We start from the raw sequence: 27,897 nt of genomic DNA, 5'->3' as shown, positions 1-27,897 counted from the left end.
TAGTCTGGCCAGAAATTTAGTTGAAAACATGATGAAGAAACTTCTTATATTTACTACTTTCATTATTTTATCTTCGGCGTGTTTAATTACGAATTGCCCCCGTGGCGGAAAGAGGGGAGATATTGCACCCTTAGAAGGTTTCACAAGAGAAGTAAGTATTTAGTATTATATAGTTTTCACAGAGTTATCAAATTAATATTATTAATCGAATTATAAGAAATTGTTTTTACTTTTATAAAGTATCAATTTATACTGGATTAATTGTATTATTTTTTTAAACAATTAATTGTAAGTGCCCTTCTTGTGGACCTAATCGATTGGGTCAGTGTTTTGGGCCTCATATTTGTTGTGGGTCTACTATCGGCTGTTTTATCGGCACATCAGAAACTTACAGATGTAGAAAAGAAAGTCTTTATACGCATCCTTGCATTGCGGGTTACGCAATGTGCCGTGAAAATACAGGAAGATGTGCTGCAAGTGGAATTTGTTGTTCGCAAGGTATATTTAAATTAAATAAAATATTGCTTATATTTTGTCATGTTATTTAATTCATTTGCAGAATCGTGTTTTATGGACTCGAACTGCCGACTTTTAGATAATATGGAGAATGATCGAAAAATTGATTCTGATTTAAACGCGGTTTTCGGAGAAATTGAAATCTCCAACAAAGTAGCACAGTAATGATTATATTTTTCTCGGTATTTAAACTAATGTAATGAGAGAAAGTAACTTAATAAAGATGTATCATAATATATGAAACTGATTCATTAGTAGACTCATTCATTTCTCTTTCTTGGAGTACTCCTTCCTCGAATATCATTTCCTATCACTCCCTATGTTATCGACTAATATTAAAAATGGGTTTTGTTCTATGGATAATTGACTTTATACGATTCGACTTCACTATTCTTTCTCTAGAGGGCAATACGTTTGATTATACTTAAAAATGTCTGCCATAACATTATTGCAACGTATTGTCGGAAGACAAATATTTAATTCTTTGGCTAATCCGACATCAGTATCGTTCCAAATACAACCTAGAAGAAATCAATGGAAATTACTTAAACTTCCAGAACCAGGTGTTCCAGGAACAAGTTACAGGCGAATTGTACATTTCAAAGATGAATATACGATCGAACCACTGCAGGTTACTAATTTAGCCGGTCGAGATCCTGTATCAGGTAAATATTTTTTATAGATATAGCTAATATATAGATATATATTCTTATAGATTTATTTTCCTCTTGTGTATGCAGTGACGAATATATGCAACAAGTTTTATTGCTGTTAGATATTTCTATCAATTATACAATAAAAATAATTTTTAATCGCAATTTAAACATTTCGAACGATATTTTTCTTATATATTGAATTTTTGTTTCTAATTACAGGAAGAGTAATAGTTAAGGGTATCGGTGGTGGTATAAAACACAAGTACCATTGGATAAAATGGGCAAGAGATGGTCCGACTGATCTGAATGAAAAACCAAAAGAGGAAAAGGTACTCGAGGTTTTCAAGGATGGTTGTAGAACATGCTTCGTCGCACTCGTTGGTTCGGGTGACGAATTAAAGTATATTTTAGCGACAGAAAATATGAAGCCTGGAGATATTATAAAAACACACAAAGGTATTCCGCGTAATCCTGTAAGGGCAAATGAGGGCGATGCTTATCCCTTGGGTGCTCTACCGATCGGTACTATCGTGAACTGCATTGAAAAGTATCCCGGACTTGGAGGAAGTCTTATTCATGCGGCTGGGACCTCAGGGACGATAATTGGCACGGATGGACTGGATAGGACAGTTGTGCAAGTACCTAGTAAGAGAAAGTTTAGTTTGCACAATAGATGTATGGCAACGATAGGACGTTTGTCGAATATTTTACATGGTTCTACACCAATCGGTAGCGCTCAAAAAAATCGCGAATTGGGTAATCGTCCAAGAAGTGGTCTTTGGCAACGAAAAACTGGCAGATTTGGAAGGAAAATAAAACCACCAAAGCGTCTTAGACAGTTAGGCGTCAACGGTGAATTTCCTCCAAAATCTACAATTATTGTTTGTAATATACCTGGTCTTAATTAATTCTTTAAATTTATATTAATTTTATGATACATATATATGTGTGTGTGTATATATACACATTCGAATAATAAAAACTCCTCTATATTTATTGAAGTCTTCTCTTTATTGTCTTTGTTATTTTTTTGAACTTGAATAATTCGAATTTTGAATAGTATATACATAAGTGACGGTATAAACTTTTGTATAATTCTTTCACTTCCAGAGTCGGCTAATAATTAGTTATTTAATCTATAATGTATTTTTGTGTTACTTGTGGCTTGATATATCTTTAATTAAGACGTTGTGTTTCCATCCGTAGCGGTTCGTTGAATTCCTAATTACAGACGTGTTCGTTTATAAGCCTTTATTATAGTAGACTGTTTGAATGGCGGGATCTTGAGATCGTATCTTTTTTTGTACTACGAGTTCCAGTTTGTCCACACTGATCGGTACTCGTTGAATGAAAAGAGCACAACAGAGTGGTGTCGCAAACGTTAAACAAATTCCACAAATAATGACTTGAATCGGTGCAGAAGCCCACTTAACTTTTCGTAATAGATTTTGTTTCTCTATGTAGTTCATTATGATTGGTGAAATTACTGTAATAAATAATAAAATGATTATCTTTATATATATTTGATTATTATTCTGTAAGTTTAAATTTGTCTCTCATGACTAGATTATAAATATATTTATCTATCATCGTACTCATACTGGGCGAAGCCATAAGAATACGCGATAACGTGACAGTTGCGATCGCTTTTTGAGCCGTTGACTTGCTTTTGCCGACTTCTATGCCGGACTCATTCTGTAACTCGATACCATTCTGAAGTTCGGTAATTCTCATTAATGGAATGTTAACGCAATTTGCGGCAGCCACAGCGGCCAAAGGAACCAGACGACCGGCCAAGGCCGGGCCACGTCGTGCGAGTCTGTTCAGACTTAGGGCCGTTATCACTGCCCCTCCAGTTGCGCTGATATAACTTTGAATTAATGTTTCTTTTGGAATTGGAGACTTACCACTGCGATTCGTATAGTTTACTATAGCATTGAAGGATTGGTTGAACCATTGCCAGAATATTACGGCTGGTGTTGATCTGTTGAATAAAAAATAATTTCACCTAATGACCCAGAGTAAAGTTATTTAACAAAATTTATTTAACAAAATCTATTTGACGAAATCTATTTAATGAGAAAGAAAATATCTTTATTGTCCATCGTGATGTGAAATACTTCTGCTGATAACCAATCGATTCGTTTCATTCTTCGCTTATGTATTCTCCATTTACATATAATGACCGACAACGGAAAGGAAACAGGTCAAAAGTCGTAATGAATCTTATCGCTACTTTCGAACTGTCGCGTTATTGACCAAACGTCAAGTGAAAATCTCTTGTGTATTTTCTAAACCGTTTCACAGATTCATATGCATATGTACTTGTAGAATGTCATCATCAAACCGGTTATAGTCATGTTCATTGGCACTTGGGCGCTCATACGACCAATTAATATCATTTTTTCACCAGTGTCCGGGTGATAAGCGCTGTCGAACAAATATTTTTGTTTCCATAGCTCTTCTTCGTTGATGCTTAATTCCGCGAGAGTCTCTCCGTTCCTATTTTATGGGATAAATCCATATTAGATATTAAAAATAAACACAAAGTCAAGCTAAATCAACACAGATAATTCATTATATTTAAATCTATTTAAAATTAAATAAAAGATTAAAAAATCATATAAAAGATTACCTGTATCTCGTGACGATATTTCGAGCACGCTCGAGCGCTTTGTTAGATGCGAAAAGATTCAAAGGATTGGTGACTGTCAGAAAGTGTAATGCCCTTCCACGGTAAGTACTTTGATCCCAGTATGGTTTTTCAATGTCGATTCTCTTTTCGCTCGACATTTTGATTATTCCTTGCCGTACCTCTTACTCTACCTGTTTTGATACTGTTATCCCCACTAAACTACGGATATTCTCTTCCTTTCAATCTCTCTCTCTCTCTCCTTTTCTCTCTTTCTCTCTTAACACCTATTTGTTTTTTACATTTAAACAATAAGAAATCAGTTAGAAGCTGTCTCTTGCTAGTGTCTGTTTGTGACTTTGATGTCTTTAAAGAAAAAATATATTAAACGTGTTATAAAGCCAAACAAAACAGACGTTACTTATTTAATCGAACACGGTTGACCACCGACTGGAACACTTCTCTCGTCCTGCTGTCTTCCTTCCAACCCCCGTTCTTCCTCTCGCTATTCCACTCTCGATTGCTACCCGAGTCCACTCATGCTTCCCTCTCCTTTTTTTTTTCTTTCTCTCTTCTGGAGCCAGGCATTCCTCATCGATAAGATGTGGACGCGTGCGCAAATCAGCGCACACATGAAACGCGTTTTGTCGTGATTCCGCGAGATGGTAGTGCTCCGAGAGTCGATATATTCGATTTAAAATCATTCTCTCTGATTGTTTTTAGGCTTTTTCAATGAAATATGAAATTTTATATTTTTCACAACGAAGCTTTTTGGAGTTTATTTAAAATCATTGATGGCCTCTTTTGATATCTTAGGCGATCGCGTTGTATCAAAAATGATTATAAAATTCTGTATATTATCTTTTCGACTATCTGGTAATAACTATGAGCGAGGTCATTGATCGGGCTTAAGTGTTTTCAAAAAAGGAGATATTTATAGCTATTTGTGAAGTAGGTCTAAATTTTTTTGGCCGATTTTAAAATCTGATTGTATCGTAATATTTGTGAATGTTAGAGCGAGATTTATGACAGTGTTGACAATGTTAAAAGTCATGAGATCGTTGAAGTATACGCAGAATTGTAAACGCTTATGATTAATGCAATTAAAACACTTTGGTAAATTCATCAAAGAATATGAACTATCTCATAATATTGGCGAACGGATAAAATTTTTATATAAATGTAAAGTATACCATGATGAAATGAAGTTGACCTCAAATAGAATACTGTAATTAGAATTTTTAGCAACAATCTCTGAGTATCACAGTTTAATTAAAACTTACTAATGTAAACTTGAGAGATTTTAAGTTTTGTCATTGGTTATTAACTAATCATTCTCTCTATACATATTATAATTAATTTTGTAAATTTTTTTTTTTTATTTAATACTTTAAAACTCATCTTTAAAAATCTTACATACTTACATTATACAAAAAACTTGTCGAACATATTTGTGATTTTCAAGAAAGAAAAGAACAAGAAAATTTCTGTAGGAAAGTTACAACACACTTAACTGTAAGTGCTAATACAACTTGTCTGACAGAGAACGGATTCCATCGGACTTTCCACTTATAATATAGGTCCAAGATTTACACTTCATAACACGGGCTGATATTGAATTGAAAATCTTTTTTTAACGAAGTATTTATGTATGTACACGTCGCGAGTCCTGACAAGACTTTTCCAAGTAATAACACTGCCGAGATATGGCAATATTTTCCAATACTTGTTCATAGCGAATATTTATGCAACAATGAATAAGAATGTTAAATGAAAAATAACTATGAATAAAGAAGACATGAGTCTCTTTAGCAAATACGAATAAGATTAACGGATAATTTGTGTTAAACAGTACATTGCCTTACTTTCTAGATGTAGCTCTGTTTAAAGTCACCCAACGAAAAATAATAATCATTGCGATAATTGTCTAACGAAGAAATATATAAAATGTAATGTTAAGAGAGAAATAAATCTTCTAACGGGATGATTCTTTTTAGTGGGTGACGTACAGTAAATAAATAAAGTCTCAAATAGATAAAATGTCATCTTAAATGCTTTGTCTCAATATGAATAATACAATACTACTTTGTTATATCTAAAATGAAAAATCGAACAATCTACTTCTTTCCTATTATGACTATTTGTATACTTTCATCCAAGTAATAATAATTCGTATGGAATCATTTCTTTGTTCGATTTTGCTTCAACTCTTTTTTATGCATAATTATACAGTAGAAATACGACAAAGCGTGTTCCATTAAGAAGAATCTTGTTAGAATCATGTTTACTTCAAGGTAAAATTTGCTCGGTGTCGTTGAAATTCTACGTCGCTATCTTGTTTCATTTTATTGAGAGAAAAATTTATGTCCTGCCAATTTGTTCAATCTTTAATGATAGGAAAGCGGTAGAAATTTTATAGGATTAGCACGAAAGAAGTCATTTATCGTAGAATAAGATAATATTTATAATTTCTTATAAAAATGTTAGTTCATGAACAAGTTTGAATTTTTAAATATTTTAAGTATCGAATTTAAAATATTACAGAGAATTTCTAAATATAGGCTAGCAAGTAAGTAGATGTAAAGGTGTCAAAAGTTAAAGAAGTTCAAGAACCACTTTTTCATGCGAGATTTATAATTATAAAAAAAGAAGATGAAGTTTGAATGTGAAACCGTTAGTTCTTAAGAACAGTAAAAGACAAGACAGGCGAAATCGGTTCATTATCAGATAACTACATGCTTTCTCGGCATTAAAAGATCTTTGAAACAATCATTCATTGCAATTCTTTTTGAAAGGACAAGTTATAGTGTTAAGAATACCATTGAAAGGAGTTCACGTTTCTGATGTATCTGTTCTTTGACACGTTACATTAAAAATATCGATACGATAAGACCTTTTAAATAAGGAGAATAACTTTCACGAAGCACGACGTGTCTTTCCTTTTAATAGGTTTTAACATTGGCACTCCGTGCACTGATCTAGACTATCGGAATGCGTGTTTATAAGTTCAGCGAAAAGAATAAGAGACGAAGAGATATTTGCACCAGACATAAACGTTTTTATCAGGTACGAGGTATTTTTTAATCGTTCTACACCATCTAGTCATAAGTATACCAGGATGTTGATACCAGTGGAGACATAACACAATACAGATGCATTTAGAAGCTTGTAAATGTAACAAAAACTCTTAAATCTAATTGCAATAATTATTAATTATAAAAAAGTGCTCCAGATATGATGAAAGTCTGCTCAGCTATTTTCTTCAGTATTATTTTCGATATTCAGTATTACTATCGATAAGAATGAAATAAAGTAAACGAACAAATAACATCGAATAATATATTATCGACTCTCGCTTCAATTCTTGAATCTTTCTTAATTATCTTTTACGACGATTATATAATTAGAGATTTACACACGTTTTTTCATAATTTTCAATTCGAATAAACGACTTGATTCCTACCAATTGGTGAAAAGATGCTGAAATGAGTTCGGAGATTGTAATGAGTAATGTTTGTGGATAAACCTAACTTTTTAGTTATCGATCCATCAATCGAGTTTTTCTTTTTCTAACGTAATGTTTAGTATATTTAGTATTATCTTAATACCTTTTAATTGATCTATTCGAAAATCATGGAAATCTCTATGAATTTTTGAATTGATCACTGATTTCTTGTCCATGATTCAGAGTACTCTCATATTAATATGATCTTGAACAGATTCATATTTTGCAACAATGAAGAACGGCACAACAATTTATCTGGGTCAATGAAAAAGGGGTAAACAGGTTATATCGCGAGCACGTATATACGTAAGTATGTAATATGTGTATGTATATGTTTATGTGTTCAAAGATTTATCCTGTCGAGCACAGATTGACCGGTATTTATTTTTTATCTCGTTATTCTAGAATTTGAAAAAATATGTGTGTGAACTCATTGATTTTATGTCTTCTTATAATGCTTTTCTTTTTTGTCAATAACACATCGATAGCGGAAAGGATTTAATGAATCTGATTAGATATGCGAGCCCTGTTAACGATCAATAGTTCTATGCAAATCTATTTCGATCACTGTTTCTAGAATCGAGATCTTTTGGAGATGATTGCAAAGTATTTAATATGATGAAGTTCCATTTCTTAGGAATTTATGGCTAAGAATCTGATAAATTTTACTGAAAGTAGATGTATACGTAATATTGATTGTATACTTTAATATTTCGTGTAATACATTTAATATAATAATTCCTGTAACTTTTTCCTATAAATTCATTTTTATTATCAGCTCCATATAATTTTCTTTGCAAAATTTCTGAAGAACTATATTTAATACTGATTGCTTGCTCTTAAAATACTGGACTAAATGAATTCACTAAGGCTGTTTTAAGACAGGACTTCTTCAAATTTCCAAGACAAACTCGGCCGAGTTCTAAAATTTGTTCGAATAATAATCGTTTTATATTTGATATCTGTTATAAACGGAAATGAAGTGAACGTACTAAAAACAAAATACAAAGTAGTCTTACATCAAACATTTATCATAGTAGAACGAGTTTTCAAAAAATAAAAAAGATATAAAAGATATTGATCAAATGTAGCAGTATGTGCGTGATCCAACAAAAACAAAAGAAAGCTGATACAAAGTTATTGAAGTATGGCTTACGCTGAGTGATTGGGAGTATATTATAAACCGGTTTCTTCGAAAGAGGTTGATTGGTGATTATTAATCTATGTCGTCACTTCTGACGTGATAATTTTTTCTGTTAATTTGAAAAATATTCGATTCGACAATTTATGACGTCTTCAGGTCGATATGGAATTAGATTCGATTTCAAATGTAATAGATTCGTTAAGTCTCATTTAATGTCGAAAATACAGTTTCTGAGATAAGAAAGACTCGTAATTGTTTCCATGTAATTACATCCGGGAGAACATTCGGCGAGGATAATCAACAACGATTTTCCAGCAGCTTAATATAATGAAATGGGACGCATCATACAGGTATATTTATGATAAATTCATACAGTCCGCCTTGTGTTTCTTTTTGTAGTTTTTCTTTTTGATGAATTCTGATTATCCGGTAATCGTCGGGACTCCCTTCGGTGGTCGCGCAGACAACGCTTACCGTTACGCAGGAATTTTCATTGTGAAAAAATATCTTTCTCGTTCTCGCGTAACACTTCGCTTCGTTATTTTTGTCACGAACTAAATTGCACTATGTAAATAAATAATTTTCAACAGAAATTAAATTATTATTTTATTATCTCTGTCGTAAGTTAACTTACATTGTTGAAATAATTATGTTTTGAATCTTTTTTGTAAGATTGGATTTTGTGATATTGGAATTTTAAATTTGCAACATAGTTTGTTAATGATTTTTAGTACTTCATTATTCTGATATCAATGAAAATCGATGTATTCTATTAGTTTTTGAAAGATGAATAGATCGTGTGACACCGATCTACGTACTTGCTATATCTACGTATCCGTGCAATGGCGCATCTAGAGATGCAATGACGGCCGCTTCTGGGCGTAATCTTGATGTAGCATTATCTAAGTCGTGGACCGTTACCCCCACCGACCTAAATGCTCGACGTATAAATGGTCAAGACACCTTCTAAGCACTGTCAGTAAACTTGTGCGCTTTATCTCGCATTCTGCTTTACCTCGGTAACATTATCGCATTGGATTTAATTGGAATTGTGTGTGTTTTAACGGATTCGACGTGTCCGGTTTTATTTCTTGAATTTGTAATTTAATCGAGAATAATAAATTAGCGCTACATAAAAGTGGAATTTAGGAGCAATTCGCGATGAGACGATTCTGTGTTCCATGTGTCATTCGAAATAACAGTTGATCGTGATTATTCAGAAGAAATAGACAAAGATAACGATAATGTTGACAGAAGAAGCAAGCACCGATTGTTGTTATTCGACACTCTCCAGGCCTCTTCTTATTTTTTTTCTATTCCTTTTTTTCACAGAGATCTGTGCCGCGACGTACCTTAACTCTTCAAACACGTTTTTGGAAAGATGCCGGCTTGACTGTAGTCTTCAGCGAGATTTTGCAAGCTGTGGGAAGTACAAAGTAGCCAGATGGCTGAACGAACTTGTCAAAGAAAAGGTAAGATTCTAGAAAGGAAAAAGATGACGATCTGTTCGCGTGGATCTCAATCTCTGATCACGAAATTTTATTGCAGAACTTACAATTATGGTAATCTTGATTTCTCACGTAACTGCTACGCGTTCATGCCTTTCTCACTTTCCTTTCATCAATGATAACTTCGCGATGTGTTAACCTTTATGGAAATGTTTTCGAAAATTTCTATGATAAAATCATGATCTCGCAGCATTTATCATTTAAATCTCTCTGATCGATTGACCGAATTATAGATATTTCTTACAATTATTTTTCTACGATATTAGGAATTCACCTATGGACCATTTCGAATCATAAGGATATCATCGATGCAGCAGGAATCTTTACTGCCGAAATTACCTCGTCCTCGAGCTTTCAAAAGAAACATATTTGACACTCTAGATTTTCTCAGAGAGAATGTCAACGATTTGTTGACGAAACGTGTGGTCGTTTATACGATCGAGAATCCTACGAATGGCAGAAGTTTTACTAGTGGGCCGATGATAATGGACGAAGATGAATTACAAGAGATACAAGGGAGGAAAGAGGCTGAGGGTAAGTTCCATCTAGAAAAGAATATTTAATCATTGGTAGAGGCTCATTTGTGTTAGTTAAAATAGTACCCATTGTTGAATTGAGTTACTTATATGAAATCGTTAAATTGTTTACTTCGATAATTTCAAATCTGATTGTTCGTCCGAATAGCAGATCCGGAATAGCGGATTTTTGCAGGTTACTTTTCTATAATCAGTAAAATAGTGAGGTTATTTTACCGCGAGCCACTGAACTGTACATTTTATATAATAATACACTGAATCCAAATTGGCTCGTATTCCGTTCAAATTAATTATCATAATTATTTGAATCATTCAACATCGTTCGGGAAGTAATGAACAGCTCTCGATTTTAATGTATCTTTCATCTTTTCAGGCGATTGGCGTATTTTTAAAAAGAAGAAGTCATTGATCTTGCCGCTCCTTATATTATTGAATCTCTTCAAATTAAAGTTGCTGCTGCTTCCAATCTTCTTAGGCGTTCACTTCATCAAAAAACTCCTCGTTTTAGGTTCTCTGATCGCACCATCTATTTTGGCGCATCTTAAGGTTTGCAAGGTTCCAACACATCCAGTGTATTCTTATCACACGTGGGCCACTGCTGCTGAAGCACCGGTTGATTATCCGACTGGTAATTAATTCTACGTGTAGTATATATGTAGCATTTACAAGTAAATTCAAGAATAAGTATATAGCTAATAAGCATATCTTTATAGAGGTAACATTTTTCAAAGCATTTAATAAAAAGCTAATTACTTTTTACTTCCATTTAAGACATAAGATCTTTCAAAAGTAAAAACAGAAAGATCTCTACGTCGATGACCTTACTAATCTTTTTTTACACAATCTTTAAAATAAAACACGATGGTGTTTCCTCTCTCGTAATTTTCATTTTTTTTTATCATTTGAAAGAAACATCATTTGTATCGTTTCTCAACCCATCGAGATTGTAAAATAATTCATCCAACGATTATAATTGGTATCTATGAAATAACAAAAGTGTTAAAAAAACTGCAATGTTCTTGGCATAAGATAGTTAAATTATTTTTGCTTCATATTTTTTGATAAAATGTTCTTCTACTTGAGAACGTCAAGTATTCATATTGCACCTAGAACATAACATTACTGCTATTTATTTTTAATATTTTAACTTCCACTACTTATGATGGCAATATTTAATTGTTATTTCGTTCAATAAAATCTAAATTTACGGTGACCTCATGGATAGTATTTTTTTTGGCATCGTTTTATTATACATTCGGCGAGTTAAACTAGGCGTAAAAAAGAAGTTGTTAGCGTACGGTGCTTAAGTAGGTGCAAATCTCATCTGTGACATCAAGCATCGGATGCGTTTAATGTATTCTAATATAATGTAATGTTTCTAATTAAAGGCTATCTAATGACACGAATGAATTTAATGGGCAACATTTCCAAATTCGAAGTAGGTTCTGTAATTGAATCAACTATCGATACTTGGAAATCGATCTATTGAGTTTCATTTTGATCACATCTAATAATATATTCGTTTTCAGGATACGGTCACGAAGACACTGGTTGGGCACATAGGAATGATATTCAAGGTCATCTGGCTTATCCGGCCTATCATGGATATCGCAATCCTTACGGATGAACTTCGGCAACGAGATAACTGTATTTTTAATAAAATGTGAAGATCTTATGTTAGAAAACAATCTCTACGATCAAATATGTTCGGTGCCACTGTTGAAACTGTTAAATATATTTTTTATACATAGAATGTACAATCTATATAAAATGTTTATTTATATCACTGACTTGTAATTCCTTCCATGAGGTATTGTTTTCTGTATTATCCTATATATATACAAGAAGAATGAAAAAGATAGAAATGGTCATTCTTCATCATTGAATTCTATTTTTTCGTTAAGCGGGTCGACGTGATGATAATACGTAAAAAAGTAACTTTCTCGGCTAGTACCGTTACCAATCGGACTTGCAGATACTACGGATTTCTATTAAAATGTTATAGGTGAAGTTTTTCATATTTAACTAAATTTAAAAAAAGACAGTCAATTGAAAAATATAAAGTATTGGTCGTATATGAAGAAGCGAGAGCGATTTGTGTAGTTTCGATAACAATGTGTAGTTTTGAGGTCGATGGTCAAGGTCGACAATGTGGGCAAGAGGTATGTTGGCCCCTGGTGCCGAGTGACCTACTGACAGATTTGGATATACACTCAATACTCCTCCCTTCTACCTTTCTCCTTTCCTCTTTAGTTGTTTTTTCTCTTCACCTCTTTTACCTTCGTCTTGATAAACTCGCTCGAGCGGTTCGTTCGAAAGCATGCGTGAACCAACGCATCACCGATCGAAACACCGTTATCGCTCTCTGTGTCTCTATCGTTCTTGCTTGTCGGCTCTGAGTTTTTACGATTATACCTTGCAATGTACGCTCCTATATGACTTCTCGAAGCGATTTGCCTTCTTTCTTCAATCGTTTCCATGATCGAATGAATACTCCCTTTCTCTTGCTGTCGTTTACCTTCTCCTCATATTTTCTTCGTTCAACTTCGTTACCACGACACAGAACGATAGTTAATGACGATGATTGAGTCTCTGGCAAATTGGCGGGGAATCGGAAGTCGCATACATGTCGATACGTGATCCGAGCTCGTTCACGCAAGTCGACCGTTACCATCTATCTGTGTTATAGTTCAACAAAAAAGCCGCATTAACATAACGGCTTATTGTTCATGTGGCTTCTGCTTTGATAAAAGATTTATTTTGGGAAAAGATCTATTTATATTGTAAGACTTGCTATTATTTCATTGATTTTCTATTTGTATTTCTCTTCTTTTCTTTTCCTTGGTGAATATCGATAGATCGAGTAGATGTATCAAAGAGAAAAAAGATGAGTAAGATGAATGATGATATGCTTGCTTTCATGACAGTTGCTTGATTGACTAAAATAGAAACAAACATAAATTAATTTTCTATATAATGCAGTGTTTCCTTGAGACGGGAGTCACAAACGTGAATCACGTTGTTGTGTTAACTTTATTTTTGTTTACGTTTATGTTAATGGAAAGCGTAAACTATTCACAAGGAATTTTTAATTCATGACAGTGAAAACAATTGAAAAGTATCATACTCGTTCAATTTTAATACACACTGTGTAAATATCCTGTTTCACACTTGCTACTGAGTTGTAGAGGTATTGACGTCACAGGCAATCTTCACGATAATATGTTCACGCGAGTCGTAGTTCACGATCGTAATTCACGTTTGTGCTTCATGTCTCATGAGTAGAATGACTTTAAATGCATATACTTATAGATCTGTTTGTTTTAGTTTTATTTTATTTTTTTCGCAACATTAATTGTCTATTATATATATTAGTGTAAGTTAAATTATATAACTTTTTTAGACATGAACAAAATTGGGTTATATAGAGGTAAAAAAAGATAATGTTTTACAAATATTACTCTGTTTATGTAACGAAAGAATGTAAATGTGAAATTTTTGATCTTTGTCATGTGAAAATGTGAAATTTTTGATCTTTTTATCTAATCTTGGAATAGATGAAAATTGTCTATCTTTTACTATTTTCGATTTTATCTTGGCACATGGAAGAAACAAGAAGGAATTGATCGATCGGTCTTTTATGAAGCATACGTGAGTAAAGAAAGGATGAAAATGGAAAGAATGGAAAGGAAAAAGAGTAGGAAAGAAGCGAAGGAAGTAACGAACGAAGGAAGGTGGAAAGGAACGACAGTCCGTGGCGAGGGACGAATGGACGGATGGCCGGGTAACCCAGATCGGTTCAGTTCAGCCGATCCAACAGAGACCGTCAGCCAGTACCGTCGCGGCCGTCGAACGTGATTCCAACTTTTTGAAGATTCCTTCCTCATTTGAACTCTATCTTAAGTTCTTATCGTTCTCCCTTTTTGGAGATATACCACAGGATCAGTGCAAACAGGGAGCTTGCCATTCGCTCACGTTTCATGCAAGAAGACACAGTGTTGATGACACGTGCAAGAAGTAAGAGTGAGTACGTTGTCTAAATGAATTATTTTAATTCGCGGTTTAAACCTGATATTAAATACTTATCTACTGATACAATTCTCAATCAGAAGTATCTATCTTGATTGATACAATAACTACGTATAATTATGTATTATATAAAGATAAATAGAATATCTCGATGATATCACTTTATACTTATTTGAATATGTTAATAATTATGCAAATTGAATATTCTTTGAAAGCTGACGATTACAGTAATTATTTTTTGTTCATTTCCAAGAAAGCGAAACGTTGGCGAACCCGAAGGAGATGCAGTTATTATATGGTAATAAAAGAATCAGCTAGCTGGGAATGTAGTTAGAGGAGGAGGTATATATAAAGAGTCGCGAAAAGTATCATTACACAGCTAAACAGAAATTGGGAAGAAAAGAAAAAGACGTCTATAGAAGGATGTCCGTAGGAAGAAGAAGGTATAAGATGATGATGATGGCGTGGGTCCTCGTGATCCTAACAATGGCGAACGAAGTAAAGCTCAATACTGTACAGTCCTCGTCCTTGAATGTGAACGAGACCTTAACAAATTCGGAGAACGAAGTATTCGATGTAAGCACGGACGATCACCCTCATAGAGTGAGTGGCAAACCGAGTAAGTTTGATATAGATATTAATCATGTAACGATGATCGATGATAAATCAAGCTATCAGATTGAGTCTTCCAACACGGAGAACTCGACGAGGAGTTCGATAGACGAAGAAGAGTCTTCTTCGTGCGAGCAAGATCTTTGTGTAGGCGAGAAACTTTCGAATCTTTTGGATGAACTGTACAAGGTCGACGAGTATAATGTTACGGATTCCGTGCAGATAATACGAAGTGAAACCAACAACAAACCGAAGACTAAGAGGGAATTTGAAAAGGAGTTCGAGAGGAGGTCTGATCTTCTTGACGAGCTTCATCGATATGCGAAAGAACACGTGGTTAGGATCAAGATCGATCCCAATACGATCACCGGCAGAAAAGGAAGAACTTTCTTCGATGGTGAGTGTGATACGCGCGTGTGTATATGTTTGTCTGTGAAGAAAAAAAAGAGAGAGAGAGAGAGAGAGAGAGAGAGAGAGAGAAAGAGGTCATTTAGATCATAAAAATGTGTTCTAAAACGCTGTCGAATACTTTTAACTGTTTGACTAAGTTGGAATGTATATTAGCACGGAGAAAGGGTGAAGAATTTCAGCTTAAGAATGTTTCTCGGTGCACGATTTCTAAATGACTCTTGTACGAGATTGAAACTGTATGCGCGGAGCACGTCAGAGCTAACTTAATATTGATTGGCTTTTTAGAAGGCGAAATTGGGCAAAAGGGTATTTGTTAACAATTGGCGAGAAGGTTTAAAACAAATTTTTCAGTAATTCCACGTCAGGGGGGAAGGAGAGAAAGAAAAAAGAAAAAGGGGAGAAGGACGACAGAAAATCCAACATTTACTGTGGCATGGCTTATAGGACTAATTGGGCAGGCTTTAATCGGCTGGTACTTTTGCTTTCAGCCCTCTTTCAGGGAAAGAGTACCTTTTTAACAGGATTCGGACTTGGTTTTCTAGCGTTCGGCCTGAAGAAGCTCTTGCTACCGTTGTTCTTTGGCATACAGATTATTAAGAGCGTCTTACTTGCTCTCTTTTTACCAAGTATCATCGGCAGTATCGGTAATATCGTTGGCAAAGGTAATTTTTATAATTAAATAGAGTAAATTAATATAGTTTTTGGCAATGGTATATATATAATAATTAGCGATATTTTCGATATCCTAATTTTGTATTATTTAAAATTTTAAAGTATATTATAATATAAACAACGAAATATAAATATATACAAATATAATATTAACAGTGAAAGGCAAAAGTTTTAGAATAGTCAATTATCTTAAAAAATATTGATATATTGGAACAATATTTTAAACCAAAAAAGTAACGTTTACAAAATTTATTAACTGATGATATTTATTTGATTTTGGAATAATTTTGAAAATCCTGGTTAAGGATTACAATTACAAGAATATTATATAAAAAATAGAGGTTTCGATTTAAGATTTTTGTGTTAATCTTGATTGGACTTTTCAAGGTCATTACAAAGACAAATAAATATCATCAACTAATCGATTTTTCTTAATCCTACTCTTTTTGTTTGAAACACTTTTCTAATATATCAATATTTTTTGAAATAATGAGATAATTAGACCTTAAATAGATTTAATTGTAAATATTTTCTATTTCCATTTACTATTATATTTGAATAAGCAAATGATTCGAAAGCTATTTTTATATGTTGAAATTTTCGTAGGTGTATCATCCTTCGCACAATCTTCCCAAACTGTAACGGCTGCTCCTGAAGAAAACTTTGAGTTCAAGGACAACTTAGATCTTTACAATGACGATTATTTGACGCGACAGCCAGTCGGAACATTGCCAGCTTCTACATTATACGATGAGAATATGATGCAGTCACAGAAAAGTCCAGAGATTTCTTCTAGATATTCCTTCGTTGATCCAGCATATACTCATGCTAATACGATTTCCGATCGATATTATATGAGACATGCGGCGCAAGGCTTCACGAAGAAACAAGATTTCAAGGCAAGTGATAGACTTTTTCGCGAGTATAGGATAGATTATGAAATTCATCAATCACACTTTCTTTAAACCAAGATGTAAATTAGATGTTTCTTAAAAACTAAATCTAATAGTTAAATTAGAACAATATCATATTTCTGTTCGATAAAATTGTAATCAAAATAAACAGTTGTTGTAAAATTTATGAGCAAGTGCTCTATGTTTAGAAAGATGTCAATCAAATCGTAATGGTTACGTCGGTTCCCGTTAAATTCACTTTATACATCGTTACTCATTATCATTTCATTAGCACATTAATCCGTGATCTGTTTGCGTCAGTAATATCCAATCAACGTAATGTCCAAGAACTCGAATTGATGTCCCGATACATCCGGTTCTTCCTTATATAGCTAAAAATTAAATATATGTATTGATTAAGCATGGATCGGACATATGTGTGTTCTACTTTTACAGGACATATTAATGATCCTCTTTTGATGCTTGTTTTCTTTTTACTTTAATTTGAATTATGAAAATTTCTTTTTCATTTTTTTTGCATACTCATCTATATTGGCACGTAAAACTTAATTTTCCGACATGTATGTCGATAGATCTTTCACGAGATTCCAACAAGCTCGTTGCTCCTGACGAACTACGACCCGTTCTACTCACCTCTACTCTCGCGATTGGATGCTGTTTTCTATCGACTTGGGCACACTAGTGAGGGCTGTAGAGAGTATGCAGTCTGTGCAATGTATCGAAGTCCAGCACGATACGCTCCGTATTCTAATCTCGTTTCTGCTCAACTCTCAAGAGAATTAAACGAGCTGAGGAAACCTGCTAGTGATAATCCGGATGTCTTGAGATTTTTCCGGTACATGAAGGCAGCTAAGGATGGTCAAGATGGTATCAATTGCGAAGACGTTTACGCTAATTGTCCTACCGCCAGAGAGGATCAAAATCTGAAGCAAAATCAGGCCATGCTGGCGACCTATCAGGACATTGACAAACTCGTGCAGGCTAGGAAACTTTGAAAGAATATTTGTTCTTTACGTAGAATTGCTGAATACCTTTACGTTGATTCCTTAAAAGAACAAACATTCGATCTATGATAGGATGACGATTATTACTATTACCGTTGACATTGTTACGGTAACCGTTATCTGTATGCATCTGCGATATAAGTAGTATTGTGCGATTTTTCATAATAGAAGGAAAGCAGTTTTTGTAATAGGATATATACTGCGTTCGTGATATTTTTTATTGCAATAAAAGAATAGTTAAGATTGATCGTTCCTGTAGTATGAAAAAAGTGACTTAAGCATTAAAGGAACAATCACTTTTCGATATCGAATATTTTTTTGCGAAAATAACACGATCGACGAACAGTCCTCAATTTTATTTATTTATATGTTTGGATTATTTATTTGTTGCTCGAACGGTGTAATGAAAATAAACGGTGACGTAAATGTTATTTATCTCCCAAAAGTGCGAGAATGTATTGAAGTAGGTTTACTAATTTATTTATTTTTAGTAAAACGTATGACGTGACAGTGTACTTCATTAAAATTAGCGAAGTTTATTTAAATAAGAATCTATAGGTACACTAATTAATGTACAATGAAAATAGAATACATTATTTCGAACACATTGATTTTTCTTCGGTCGAAATTATTACGATTTATTTGCAAATACTATAATTTTACTTATTCGTTCATCACTTGATATTTTCGATAAAAATAAAAATGAAAATAGCGATCGAATTCGTTTTATTAGCTCTTTTGTCTTAGACTTAAGAAATTAAAAAATTTTTAAATAGATTGGACGATTGGCTTAGTCGGTGGTAGATGAAAGACAAAATGAAATTAAAATATCCATGTAAGAGGTCGATGACGCATGTGCTGAGCATCAAGTTGCGTAAAGGAAAGTTTGTTTCTCTTCATCTTCCTTACAATGATTTCGTCTCTCCAATAGGTTCCGGTCCTATATCCGAGGTCACTTTCACTTTCATTTTTTTAATACTTGCTCTATTCTTAGAATCCTACAGATCCTTCCCTCTCCTTAAAATTGGACCGATCTGTTGTATAAATGCAACGGCCGGTCACTAGCAGATATGTTAAGTTCATTTTGCTTCCTCTCCGGACGCAGCTCCTTCCTTTACTTAGTACTGAAGGGTAAGTTATACGATTAATTAATCTTCTGATATAATTGAAGTTAGATTCAATATATTGATATATTGAAAACGTAACAATGATATTTTTTTAATTTTGAAAAAAAAAGATTATGAAATAAATTAGGACATAACAATTTATATGTAATTTTTCGATATTTATGACTTAAATATTAATTATTATCATAATATTAATTAAAATTAGTATTAGTAAGAGATCGAAAAAATTATTTATCGATGATTCATTATTGCTCATGTTTATTTTTTGATCACAAAATTACAAAATTGTCGAGAAGTTAATAATTTGGCTGATCTTTATTCAAAAGACGACACGGAATGAACGTACTGCATATCAGCAGGTGTACGTGAGACCGTGAGCCGGCTTTTACTGTGATCCGGCGATTCTGATTGGTCTCTTTGGTCTAACGGCACTTCGAAGACTACAGTGAATAGTTGGAGTCGTTCGTTCGACTAATGCGTCCGTTGTACAGAAACGTTCGAGAAGCACGCTTTGTAATTCGGAAATAGTGGACATCATGTCTGTTAAAACGTTTTGCACGACGACCATCTGACAAAAAACGATTAAAAGACAAGTAAGAGTCTAATTCAGCATTTTCTTTTTCTTTTTGAATATCAATAGAAAAAGGTAGTGCAAGAAAGTTTCATTTGATATAACAGTCTGTGTGCTTAGGTATATTACTGATATAAAAGTGTTGAAACTTTGTTAATTATTATTTCGTGAAATTATTTGTCTAGTCTTTATAATCTGAAGAATTATCAATAATCTGTGATCCTCTACTTGTCCTTTAAAACTTTTTTGTATGTATTTTTCATTTTTATATTTCTAATTGTAATATTATTTTTCAAAATACCCTCAAACGACTTAAAATCTTTCTTTCAATATCAATTTTATTAATTATATTAAAAATTCAATATTTCTTAGAATGTCGATAAAGACTACGAAAATTTGTGTAGGTACCGGCGAAAGTTAATAGAGGCAGAATGCGACCGGTGCGATTGTTGGTAAGCTGCGTGCTTCTTTTATCCTCTTCGCTGTTGATATGTAGTCAATCTACCGGAGGAAGAGTTACCTTTGCTGAAGAGAAAGGTGAGGAGTTAAGTAGTGGTAAAATTGGTAAGTTGATAGCCTAATTTACTAATAAACGATGCTCGTTTATTCTTTAGAATTCACCGTTTGTTTTAAATAAATATAATTGAAATAATCGCATTGTGTTGGTGTTACATTAACAATTTCATTGCATTAATAATTTTTATATTTCAACATATTGGTAATTTTACGTTTCGTGGTACATTGGTCTTTATTGAGAATATTTTTTTATTGTATAAATCAAGTCAATCGTATAAATTAAGTTAAACAAATAAAAATCAAATAAAATATTACTTTTTTCAGGTATTTTTGATTCTCAGCAGCCAGATGGGAGATTCTTTAATGGAACACGTAAAGGTAAAAATCTTTTTGATTGGATTGGTATCGGTATAGGACGAAACATCGACCCGTATTTGGCAAAGATTAACAAGGCTTGTTTGAACGGCGAGCTAGCGGAATGCTTCAAATCTGAAGCACTTTCTTCGTTCTCCGAGTTTTTCGATCAAACAGCTTATGTTCTGAACGAAAATGTAAAGGTAGTGCAAATGTCTCGGCAAGTGGTCGCAGACGTTAGCCATCAACCGTATGAATACTCGACGGAACCTAGGTAAATAAATAAAGTTTATAATGGAGTATATGTTAATGAGAATGTAAATTTACAATGGCTTTGTCATATTGTAGATCCGATGAATCGGAATGGGATCAGCTCGTCAAGTTCGCATCAAGAAAAATGGAAAAATTCATAAAGACCATGGCTATAGAAATAGAAGTTCCAACTTCAGAGACTGGTGAAAACGAAGTCTACTCACCAAGATTTATAGATGAAATCGCTGATGAGATTGACACTCTCGAAGATAAAAAGGATTCTCTTTTCTGTGAGTATTCTATTAATTTGACTTGAGTTTATCGATTGGTTTTTATATTATAAATTATTCAAAAGGTTATATTATAAATGACAATTAGAATTTTTACATTTTTTAGCTCGTCATCGTTTCCGAAAATTGTTGATACCGATGCTGATTGTATTGAAGCTCTTCAAATTGAAACTATTGTTATTTTTACCACTAATCTTCGGCTTGGTGTCTTTCAAGAAATTTTTGACATTTTTGGCTATCGTTATACCAGGAGTAATAGGATTTGTGAAATTGTATAAACCTCAAAATTATCAACCACCCTTTTACAGCCAAAGTGGTATTGGGCATCCTTATTACAAGGAACCCTCCGATCAGCCTTATCCTTATGTAAATCACAATACGGAATATGATGGAAGTTACCACGGAGATACTGTGTCTTATGGACAGAATCTTGCATATCGAGGCTACCGCGAATATCAATCGTAAAGAAAGATGACTTTTCACTTATTATGTATCTATACTTATTTTATTATTTATTATTTAGCTTAATTTTGAATTGTTGTTGAATCGAACTGTTTATCAATCGATTGCGAAGCTAGCTAATTCGATCTCGTTTTTGACGTTCTTTTCGACGTTGTTTTCGTAAGTTAGCTCATATACTTAGTATTTAAACTATGTCCATGTAATTTCGTGTAAAGAAATATTGATCGATAGCAGATGTACATATATATTATTAATTTATGATTATAAAATCATTAGTATTTTTTTTACAAACGTTTATTCTAGATCTTTTGAATAATCTCATGAAGACCGAACATATATATATATATATATATATATATATATATATATATATATATATATTATTTTTTTACATAAAAACATACAAACATTTGTTCTTTGATATTAAGAAGAAAAATAGCTTTGCTGTTAATGTAAATAAAACGAAATAATAAAATTAAATACATGTAACAAGAGATCAGATTGAATAACCAATAGCTAATAATGGTATGATAGTAATTTGTTAAATTTCTCGTTATGTTCCAATGATTATTTAACCTCTGTGTGTTGTAGTTTTAACTTGTTTTAATGAGATTATATATTATTGAAACAAAGCGAAGCCATATAGAAATATATCAGATAAATGTAGAAAGCATATCATCTCACGTGGTTAGATACATACACTCATCTTCTTCTTCCTGCATATAAATAAAAAAAGAATAATTGTTTTCACTTCACGGTTTTAAGATGGACTATGTTGAAAGTTTCGCTTGCTCAAGACTATTTTCTTAAGATATATATTTTTTATAATAAACGATTTGAAAGAGCAATCTTTCGTCCAGTGAAAATGGTCAGAAATTGGGACACAGATTTCTTAGGCACGTAAATAAATTGATTATTTGTAACAATTGTCGTCGTCATCATTTATAAATTTGATTGCTATAATGCACTTTCTCCGGATATCAACGAAAACGTCCAATTCATGTTTATATCAGATGCGAATGTGGATCGACTATACGAGCATCTTTCACTAGTGAGAATCGGATAAGAGGAATTTCGATTTCTTATCAACATTTCACATTCTTCATAAAAAATACACTTGAAAAATAAAATTATATGATTCTGCAGTAAATTAATTGCAAGGACTACATTTCTAATCGTTTTCTCTAATCTTTCGAACAGATTAATTAAATCAATGTCCACGAAAATAGCATAAATAGATATTGATGGTGGATGAATGCTGGACCAGACAACATTGAGTAGTAGGTCCGGCCGGTTCGCTCATCTTGGCGTGAAAATCGTGAACGAGAAAATAATCGTGCTTCATCAGTTCTCTCTCTATCTCTCTCTCTCTCCTGGTCTCTTTCTTTTTAAGCACAAAACGGGAAAAGACGAAGATATCCGCGAATAGAAGAGAACTAGCCTGATATGATTCTCACTGGTGCGATCCAAAGAATCGGCTAGAATGGATCCGTTGACCAAGTGACCTCGTTCGTCCGAGAAGACCGGAAGTGAATAGCCATAGAAGGGGCGGTATAAGGAAAATGCCATGTCGGAAAGTCCGTGAAAATATTCGCGAGTTCCAGATATCTTTCGGGAATCTTTGATAAAGCTTCAATCGATTTTCTTCTTTGCCTTCGCTCAGTGCTCGTTTTCTAATCCTCCTATTTCAAACGAATAGAATTAACCTTCCAAAGCTTTCTTGCGTTAAACACTCCATGCATTTTTCGTGTTGATCATGATACATGTACCTACATATATAGGTATTTCACAATGTTAGAGAGACTCAGAATTAAGGTCAAGAAAGAATTCTTGAATTTCTCTCGCGCACGTGCGATCAGTATCGAGACGATTATTTGGCAATATCAAGAAATGCGAATTTTACAGACAGGATAACCCGATTAATTGAAAGCGATTATTCACTTGACATCAATGAAAACGTTAGTGTTACGTAAATCGATGAATTGATCGTAAAAGGATTAATAAGGAGCGTCTTTTCAAAGTAGGCTCGTAGAAAGAATTAGGATAAAAGGTTACACGAGAGAAAGTTAATGAAACGTAGATATTGAAGTACCGCAAGTCGTTAAGCAAGAAAGAAAGAGAGAGAGAGAGAGAGAGAGAGAGAGAAAGAGAAGGAGAACGAAGAACGATATGAGAAATGTTGTCGTTTCATGTGTATGTATCTACGCAACATTTTTACGGCTTGTTACCCACGCCATAATGGAGAATCGATAGTTTGTTCAGCGAGTTTTTCCAACGGCAATGTCAACGGATAATAATCTAATTGGAATTCGACACATGTAACGGTCTCGCTCGAAAGTACTCAAAAACTATTTTGTCCTTTTGTTAGACGAGAATCATATTCTCATGAAGATGTAGATGATGAAGATTAATAGATGATCAATGGACGTTAATGTGATAATCTGCAAGCTTTCCAAGATCGAAGCTTGGCGACGCGGTTAACCTCCGCGATCTTATGTGAAAGCGGTTCTTGGTAGGAAGAAACTAACAGGATTCGAAAACCAGTCGAGCTATTCGCATCTTCCCTTCGAAGTTTTTCCGTGAATCTGGGATGATTCGTCGATCTTTTGTTGATTATAAGATTAAATCGCTCGTTGCTATGCATAAGATTCAAGAATTAGTGTTTCTATCAATTCTTTTTTCCTATTTCATACTTTCGGATGACTTTCAGTTCCGAAATCAATGACAGCCTATTACGAACGCTTTCTAGGTTATCTTTATATCAATATCTCTTATATATGAGAAGACTACTTTCATTATCCTTTTCATATAGAGAGTTTATTCTTGTAAATTTAAATCTTTTAATGATAATCCTAGAAACTTGATACATGATTCTTTCATTGAAATTTTACAAGTAGTTAAGAAATAAAATCCACATCGGAAGACTAAGGTATAAGAGCTACGGTTTACGTAAAATCCATGGCATTCAAGCGTATGAAAGGTGTATACATGTCTTTGATCTGGATGCGTGCTCCACATCCGTGACATGGTTCTCGGGCTTGATGGGTCGGGCTTGATGTCTGCCACCAACGCGAGTGGTTCGAATATGGGCGAACGTATGATGCGTACGTTATACAAGCTCGTGCACTCACACAAGATCATCTCGGGAGCGCCGATAATATACGTGAAACTTCTAGTAAGACCTTATATCCTTGTATGTGGTATATGACTGTTCTTCGAGCGGTTCACTCGTATCTGTGTGCGAAGAATGGGACCAGTTTGCGTGAGTATTCTGAGCCGATCAATCTCTTCCAAGTGTCCTCACCTTGGCATCGGCTTGATTCTCTCTTCCGCGAGAGATTCATCCCACGAGAGAGTTGTGCATGATGCGTCCCACCATCAGCTTCTCGATGCCAATATAAATACGTGGATATACGCATACATCTATAGAATTGCTTACCAATACCAAGAAATAATTGGCACTATCATGCAGCAAGCGAGCCACTACTGCTATCGCTCGCTCCTCCTTCTTTCTCTTCTAATGTTGCTTCTGCTTTACTTCTCCTCCTCTAACTTCTTCTTTGTCCTCTTCCTACCTAAGTGACTGTCCTCCTCCCGAGCTGGTTATTCACACACCTCCTGCAGGAGGTGGTCCACCGAGGAGGCGTTTGCCATATCGTGTTGTACGCATACAACTTGGCTCTACTAAGCCCATAGATCTACCTATATAAAGTAGCCGGGGCGAGACGCGGGTTCAGACGCCTTACCACGCTCGTTCCACGCATCGAGCGTGATACAACGGGTCGCCTCCGTAGATTGAAACTTATCTAGAGTATTCAGTTCGTCCGGTTCTGATAACGTTCGGTTCAAAAACAAATAGGTACGTACGACTCAAAATATTTTCTTGTTTATCTATCTTCGCTTTCCTTAAATAGATTAATACCGTTTAGGAGATCATGATTATACTTTGGAATTTATTAATTTCAATCGATTATTTCGCAATTTTTTTTTAGAGCAAGATGAGAGCGGTTTTAGCATTACTGATGATCTACGCTCTAGGTATATGTTTTGCCAATCCTATTGAGAAGCTTGACAAAATCAGCGTTATCGAGCAGCAGTCTATAACAATGACAGATCGAGCGAAATACGAGGAGGAGCTGCTTCGAAAATTGAACAATAAGTGTTCGCAAAACGATATTAGCAGCTGCGTTATGTTGAAGCTTGTGACGTATATGAACAAGCTATTGAAAAAAGCTTCCATTGAGTTAACCGATGACATTGAAATCAGAAAGACTAGCCAAGCTACGGAGGAGGTTATTACATACGAAGCAGGCAGAAGTACGGACGACGAAACGGAAGTACTTAATCTTGTGGCTAACAAAGTCTACGCTTTCGTCAAATCCAGAAGCATCAAGTGGAGAATCCTTCCAGAAGATAATGTCGTCGTGTCTGCTTCTGAGGACAAAAATGGATCTCTCAATCTTGGCCTTTCTATCGAACGCGCGGACAATGCACCAGTTCAAGACGGTAATCATATCTTTGATTACTTAATCTGCGTTGAATAATCTATACTTATAGTCTCAAGTATCAAGTTCGAGTCAATGATGTAATAAGTAAAAAAAGTACGATGGAGATATTTAACGATTAATCGATTAGTGGTTTTGTTCGATTTTATGATCAACAATAAAGTGGTCCATTGACTTTTTTTTAATTATCTTTTCATCGAGACGACAAACGAAAGAAGGAAAGAAAGTAATAATTGATTTTAAAAAGACAATCGACGTTTTTCAGGTCGTGGTAAAAAAAATAACAACATGGGTCCATTAATGGCAGCAGCTGTATTGAAGATCGGTGTGATCGCTGGTTTGGCCTTTAAGGCTTTGGCATTGTTGGTCGGTAAAGCTCTTTTGCTTTCGAAGATAGCTTTACTCTTGGCCAGTATTATTGGCCTGAAAAAGCTCTTTTCGCAACAGAAGCACGTGACGTACGAAGTTGTCGCTCATCCACATCACTCCTCGAGTCATACCTACAGTTCCGATCATGGACACGGTGATAGCTACTCAAGTGGATGGGCAAGAAATTTCCATGGGCAGTCACCGATTTCTGGGCAAGGAGACGCTCACGAGTTGGTCTACTCCGCTCACATCTAATAAAAAAAATGAGACAGAAGACGAGAAGTCAGAAAAATATGCAGAATCGATTAGTTGCTCTGTGAAATCCGTCGTATCGTTCGTATTGTCTTCACAATCTTAGTATTAATTCTTAGGTGTTTACTTTGGTTATTCTAGGCTCTTCATTCTCTATTTTTTATCTTCTTCTTTCTATCTCTATTTATTTCTATCTTTCGTTCATCTTTGATCATTTACTCTTTTATCATTTCTCTTTCTTTCTTTCTTTTTTTCATCATTTGGGGTGCCTTCACCTCTTAAAAATCCAACAGACATGACTGTGCTACCTTATCCTTTTATCATGACTTTGACTCTCTACGCATTATGACGCCAGAATGACGAACATTCGATATATACTTTATCTCTTTTTACATGAGATGTTGTATTTGTTTTACTATTTTTTTTTTCTATTATTACACGTGACATCCTTATCACAATAAGAAGACATTAGAGATCTTTCTTATATTATTTTCTGATATCTCAAGAATTCTATATTGAATATCTATTGAAAGAGATTCATAAGATAGTTATACCGAATACGATAGACGTTATCAAGACCAAGGATGTATACCCGACCAAAAGGCAAGAAACGGAAGACAAAGTTAAATCGTGTCTATGAGTATCCAAAGTAACGAATATCGCTTGCTAGTATTTATTTTTTTACCATTAATTTATTTCACTCCTTCATTATTGACAGTGCAAATGTATCATAACGTTATGTTTAATATTCTTTGTTGTATAAATAAATATTTATTGTTTTTATAATATAATGATTTATTCGTAATGTTATCGTTTAATTAGAAGAACGCGAAATTAAAATAAGATCCTTTTTTTTCTTTTATTTTATTATTATTCTCGGAAATGTATAGAAATTGTAAATTTTTAACTATATAATTGTAATTGGTCTCTCTCGATTCTTATAATTAACTATCGCACGGTAAGATATCTTTCTATTTGATACATCCGGCGTTTATCTTTATTTGTTACGCCATATGAACGTGGAAAATTATATTTTTCTGTAACAAAGAATACGAAGATA

General features: G+C 34.0%; 7 protein-coding genes across 19 annotated transcripts; 6 read left to right on the top strand and 1 right to left on the bottom strand.

Moving 5' to 3' along the window:
• The first annotated feature begins 14 nt into the window (after positions 1-14).
• LOC124947380 (neurophysin 1-like) lies at positions 15-763 on the top strand. Its single transcript, XM_047489470.1, has 3 exons — positions 15-151; positions 294-498; positions 560-763. The coding sequence occupies exons 1-3, from the start codon at positions 29-31 to the stop codon at positions 679-681; spliced, it is 450 nt and encodes a 149-aa protein (XP_047345426.1). The 5' UTR covers positions 15-28; the 3' UTR covers positions 682-763.
• A 162-nt stretch (positions 764-925) lies between these two features.
• LOC124947379 (39S ribosomal protein L2, mitochondrial) lies at positions 926-2,168 on the top strand. Its single transcript, XM_047489469.1, has 2 exons — positions 926-1,181; positions 1,392-2,168. Exons 1-2 carry the CDS (start codon positions 947-949, stop codon positions 2,078-2,080), a joined length of 924 nt encoding a protein of 307 aa, XP_047345425.1. The 5' UTR covers positions 926-946; the 3' UTR covers positions 2,081-2,168.
• Positions 2,165-4,387, bottom strand: LOC124947376 (sideroflexin-1). 2 transcript variants are annotated; one of them, XM_047489462.1, is made up of 5 exons: positions 4,226-4,387; positions 3,808-4,091; positions 3,498-3,674; positions 2,768-3,156; positions 2,165-2,658 (listed from the first exon to the last, which is right to left on the bottom strand). In XM_047489462.1, exons 2-5 carry the CDS (start codon positions 3,963-3,965, stop codon positions 2,414-2,416), a joined length of 969 nt encoding a protein of 322 aa, XP_047345418.1. In that variant the 5' UTR covers positions 3,966-4,091; positions 4,226-4,387; the 3' UTR covers positions 2,165-2,413. The 2 variants fall into 2 exon arrangements, with proteins under 2 accessions (XP_047345418.1, XP_047345417.1); XM_047489461.1 differs by having other exon boundaries at positions 3,808-4,368.
• Positions 4,388-8,994: 4,607 nt separating this feature from the next.
• LOC124947378 lies at positions 8,995-12,250 on the top strand. 5 transcript variants are annotated; one of them, XM_047489463.1, is made up of 5 exons: positions 8,995-9,925; positions 10,228-10,495; positions 10,871-11,125; positions 11,886-11,935; positions 12,027-12,250. In XM_047489463.1, the coding sequence occupies exons 1-5, from the start codon at positions 9,698-9,700 to the stop codon at positions 12,162-12,164; spliced, it is 939 nt and encodes a 312-aa protein (XP_047345419.1). In that variant the 5' UTR covers positions 8,995-9,697; the 3' UTR covers positions 12,165-12,250. The 5 variants fall into 5 exon arrangements, with proteins under 5 accessions (XP_047345419.1, XP_047345423.1, XP_047345424.1 ...); XM_047489467.1 differs by having other exon boundaries at positions 9,244-9,925; positions 11,006-11,125; XM_047489468.1 differs by lacking the exon at positions 11,886-11,935 and having other exon boundaries at positions 9,252-9,925; positions 11,006-11,125.
• A 1,842-nt stretch (positions 12,251-14,092) lies between these two features.
• LOC124957749 lies at positions 14,093-18,846 on the top strand. 5 transcript variants are annotated; one of them, XM_047515010.1, is made up of 5 exons: positions 14,093-14,514; positions 14,780-15,535; positions 16,038-16,211; positions 16,828-17,120; positions 17,708-18,846. In XM_047515010.1, exons 2-5 carry the CDS (start codon positions 14,950-14,952, stop codon positions 18,128-18,130), a joined length of 1,476 nt encoding a protein of 491 aa, XP_047370966.1. In that variant the 5' UTR covers positions 14,093-14,514; positions 14,780-14,949; the 3' UTR covers positions 18,131-18,846. The 5 variants fall into 5 exon arrangements, with proteins under 5 accessions (XP_047370966.1, XP_047370965.1, XP_047370967.1 ...); XM_047515009.1 differs by having other exon boundaries at positions 14,093-14,520; XM_047515011.1 differs by having other exon boundaries at positions 14,093-14,524.
• A 776-nt stretch (positions 18,847-19,622) lies between these two features.
• On the top strand, positions 19,623-22,053 carry LOC124957799. Of its 4 annotated transcripts, none has more exons than XM_047515137.1 (5): positions 19,623-19,859; positions 20,242-20,374; positions 20,678-20,981; positions 21,056-21,249; positions 21,356-22,053. In XM_047515137.1, exons 2-5 carry the CDS (start codon positions 20,269-20,271, stop codon positions 21,712-21,714), a joined length of 963 nt encoding a protein of 320 aa, XP_047371093.1. In that variant the 5' UTR covers positions 19,623-19,859; positions 20,242-20,268; the 3' UTR covers positions 21,715-22,053. The 4 variants fall into 4 exon arrangements, with proteins under 4 accessions (XP_047371093.1, XP_047371092.1, XP_047371091.1 ...); XM_047515136.1 differs by having other exon boundaries at positions 19,631-20,085; positions 20,210-20,401; XM_047515135.1 differs by having other exon boundaries at positions 19,632-20,085; positions 20,242-20,401.
• Positions 22,054-25,294: 3,241 nt separating this feature from the next.
• On the top strand, positions 25,295-27,657 carry LOC124957862. The gene is made up of 3 exons (XM_047515315.1): positions 25,295-25,570; positions 25,704-26,217; positions 26,482-27,657. Exons 2-3 carry the CDS (start codon positions 25,710-25,712, stop codon positions 26,838-26,840), a joined length of 867 nt encoding a protein of 288 aa, XP_047371271.1. The 5' UTR covers positions 25,295-25,570; positions 25,704-25,709; the 3' UTR covers positions 26,841-27,657.
• The last annotated feature ends 240 nt before the right edge of the window (positions 27,658-27,897 follow it).

Source organism: Vespa velutina, chromosome 2 (genome assembly GCF_912470025.1).
Source record: "Vespa velutina chromosome 2, iVesVel2.1, whole genome shotgun sequence".
NCBI lineage: Eukaryota > Metazoa > Arthropoda > Insecta > Hymenoptera > Vespidae > Vespa > Vespa velutina.
This window is presented reverse-complemented; position numbering and strand designations above follow the sequence as displayed.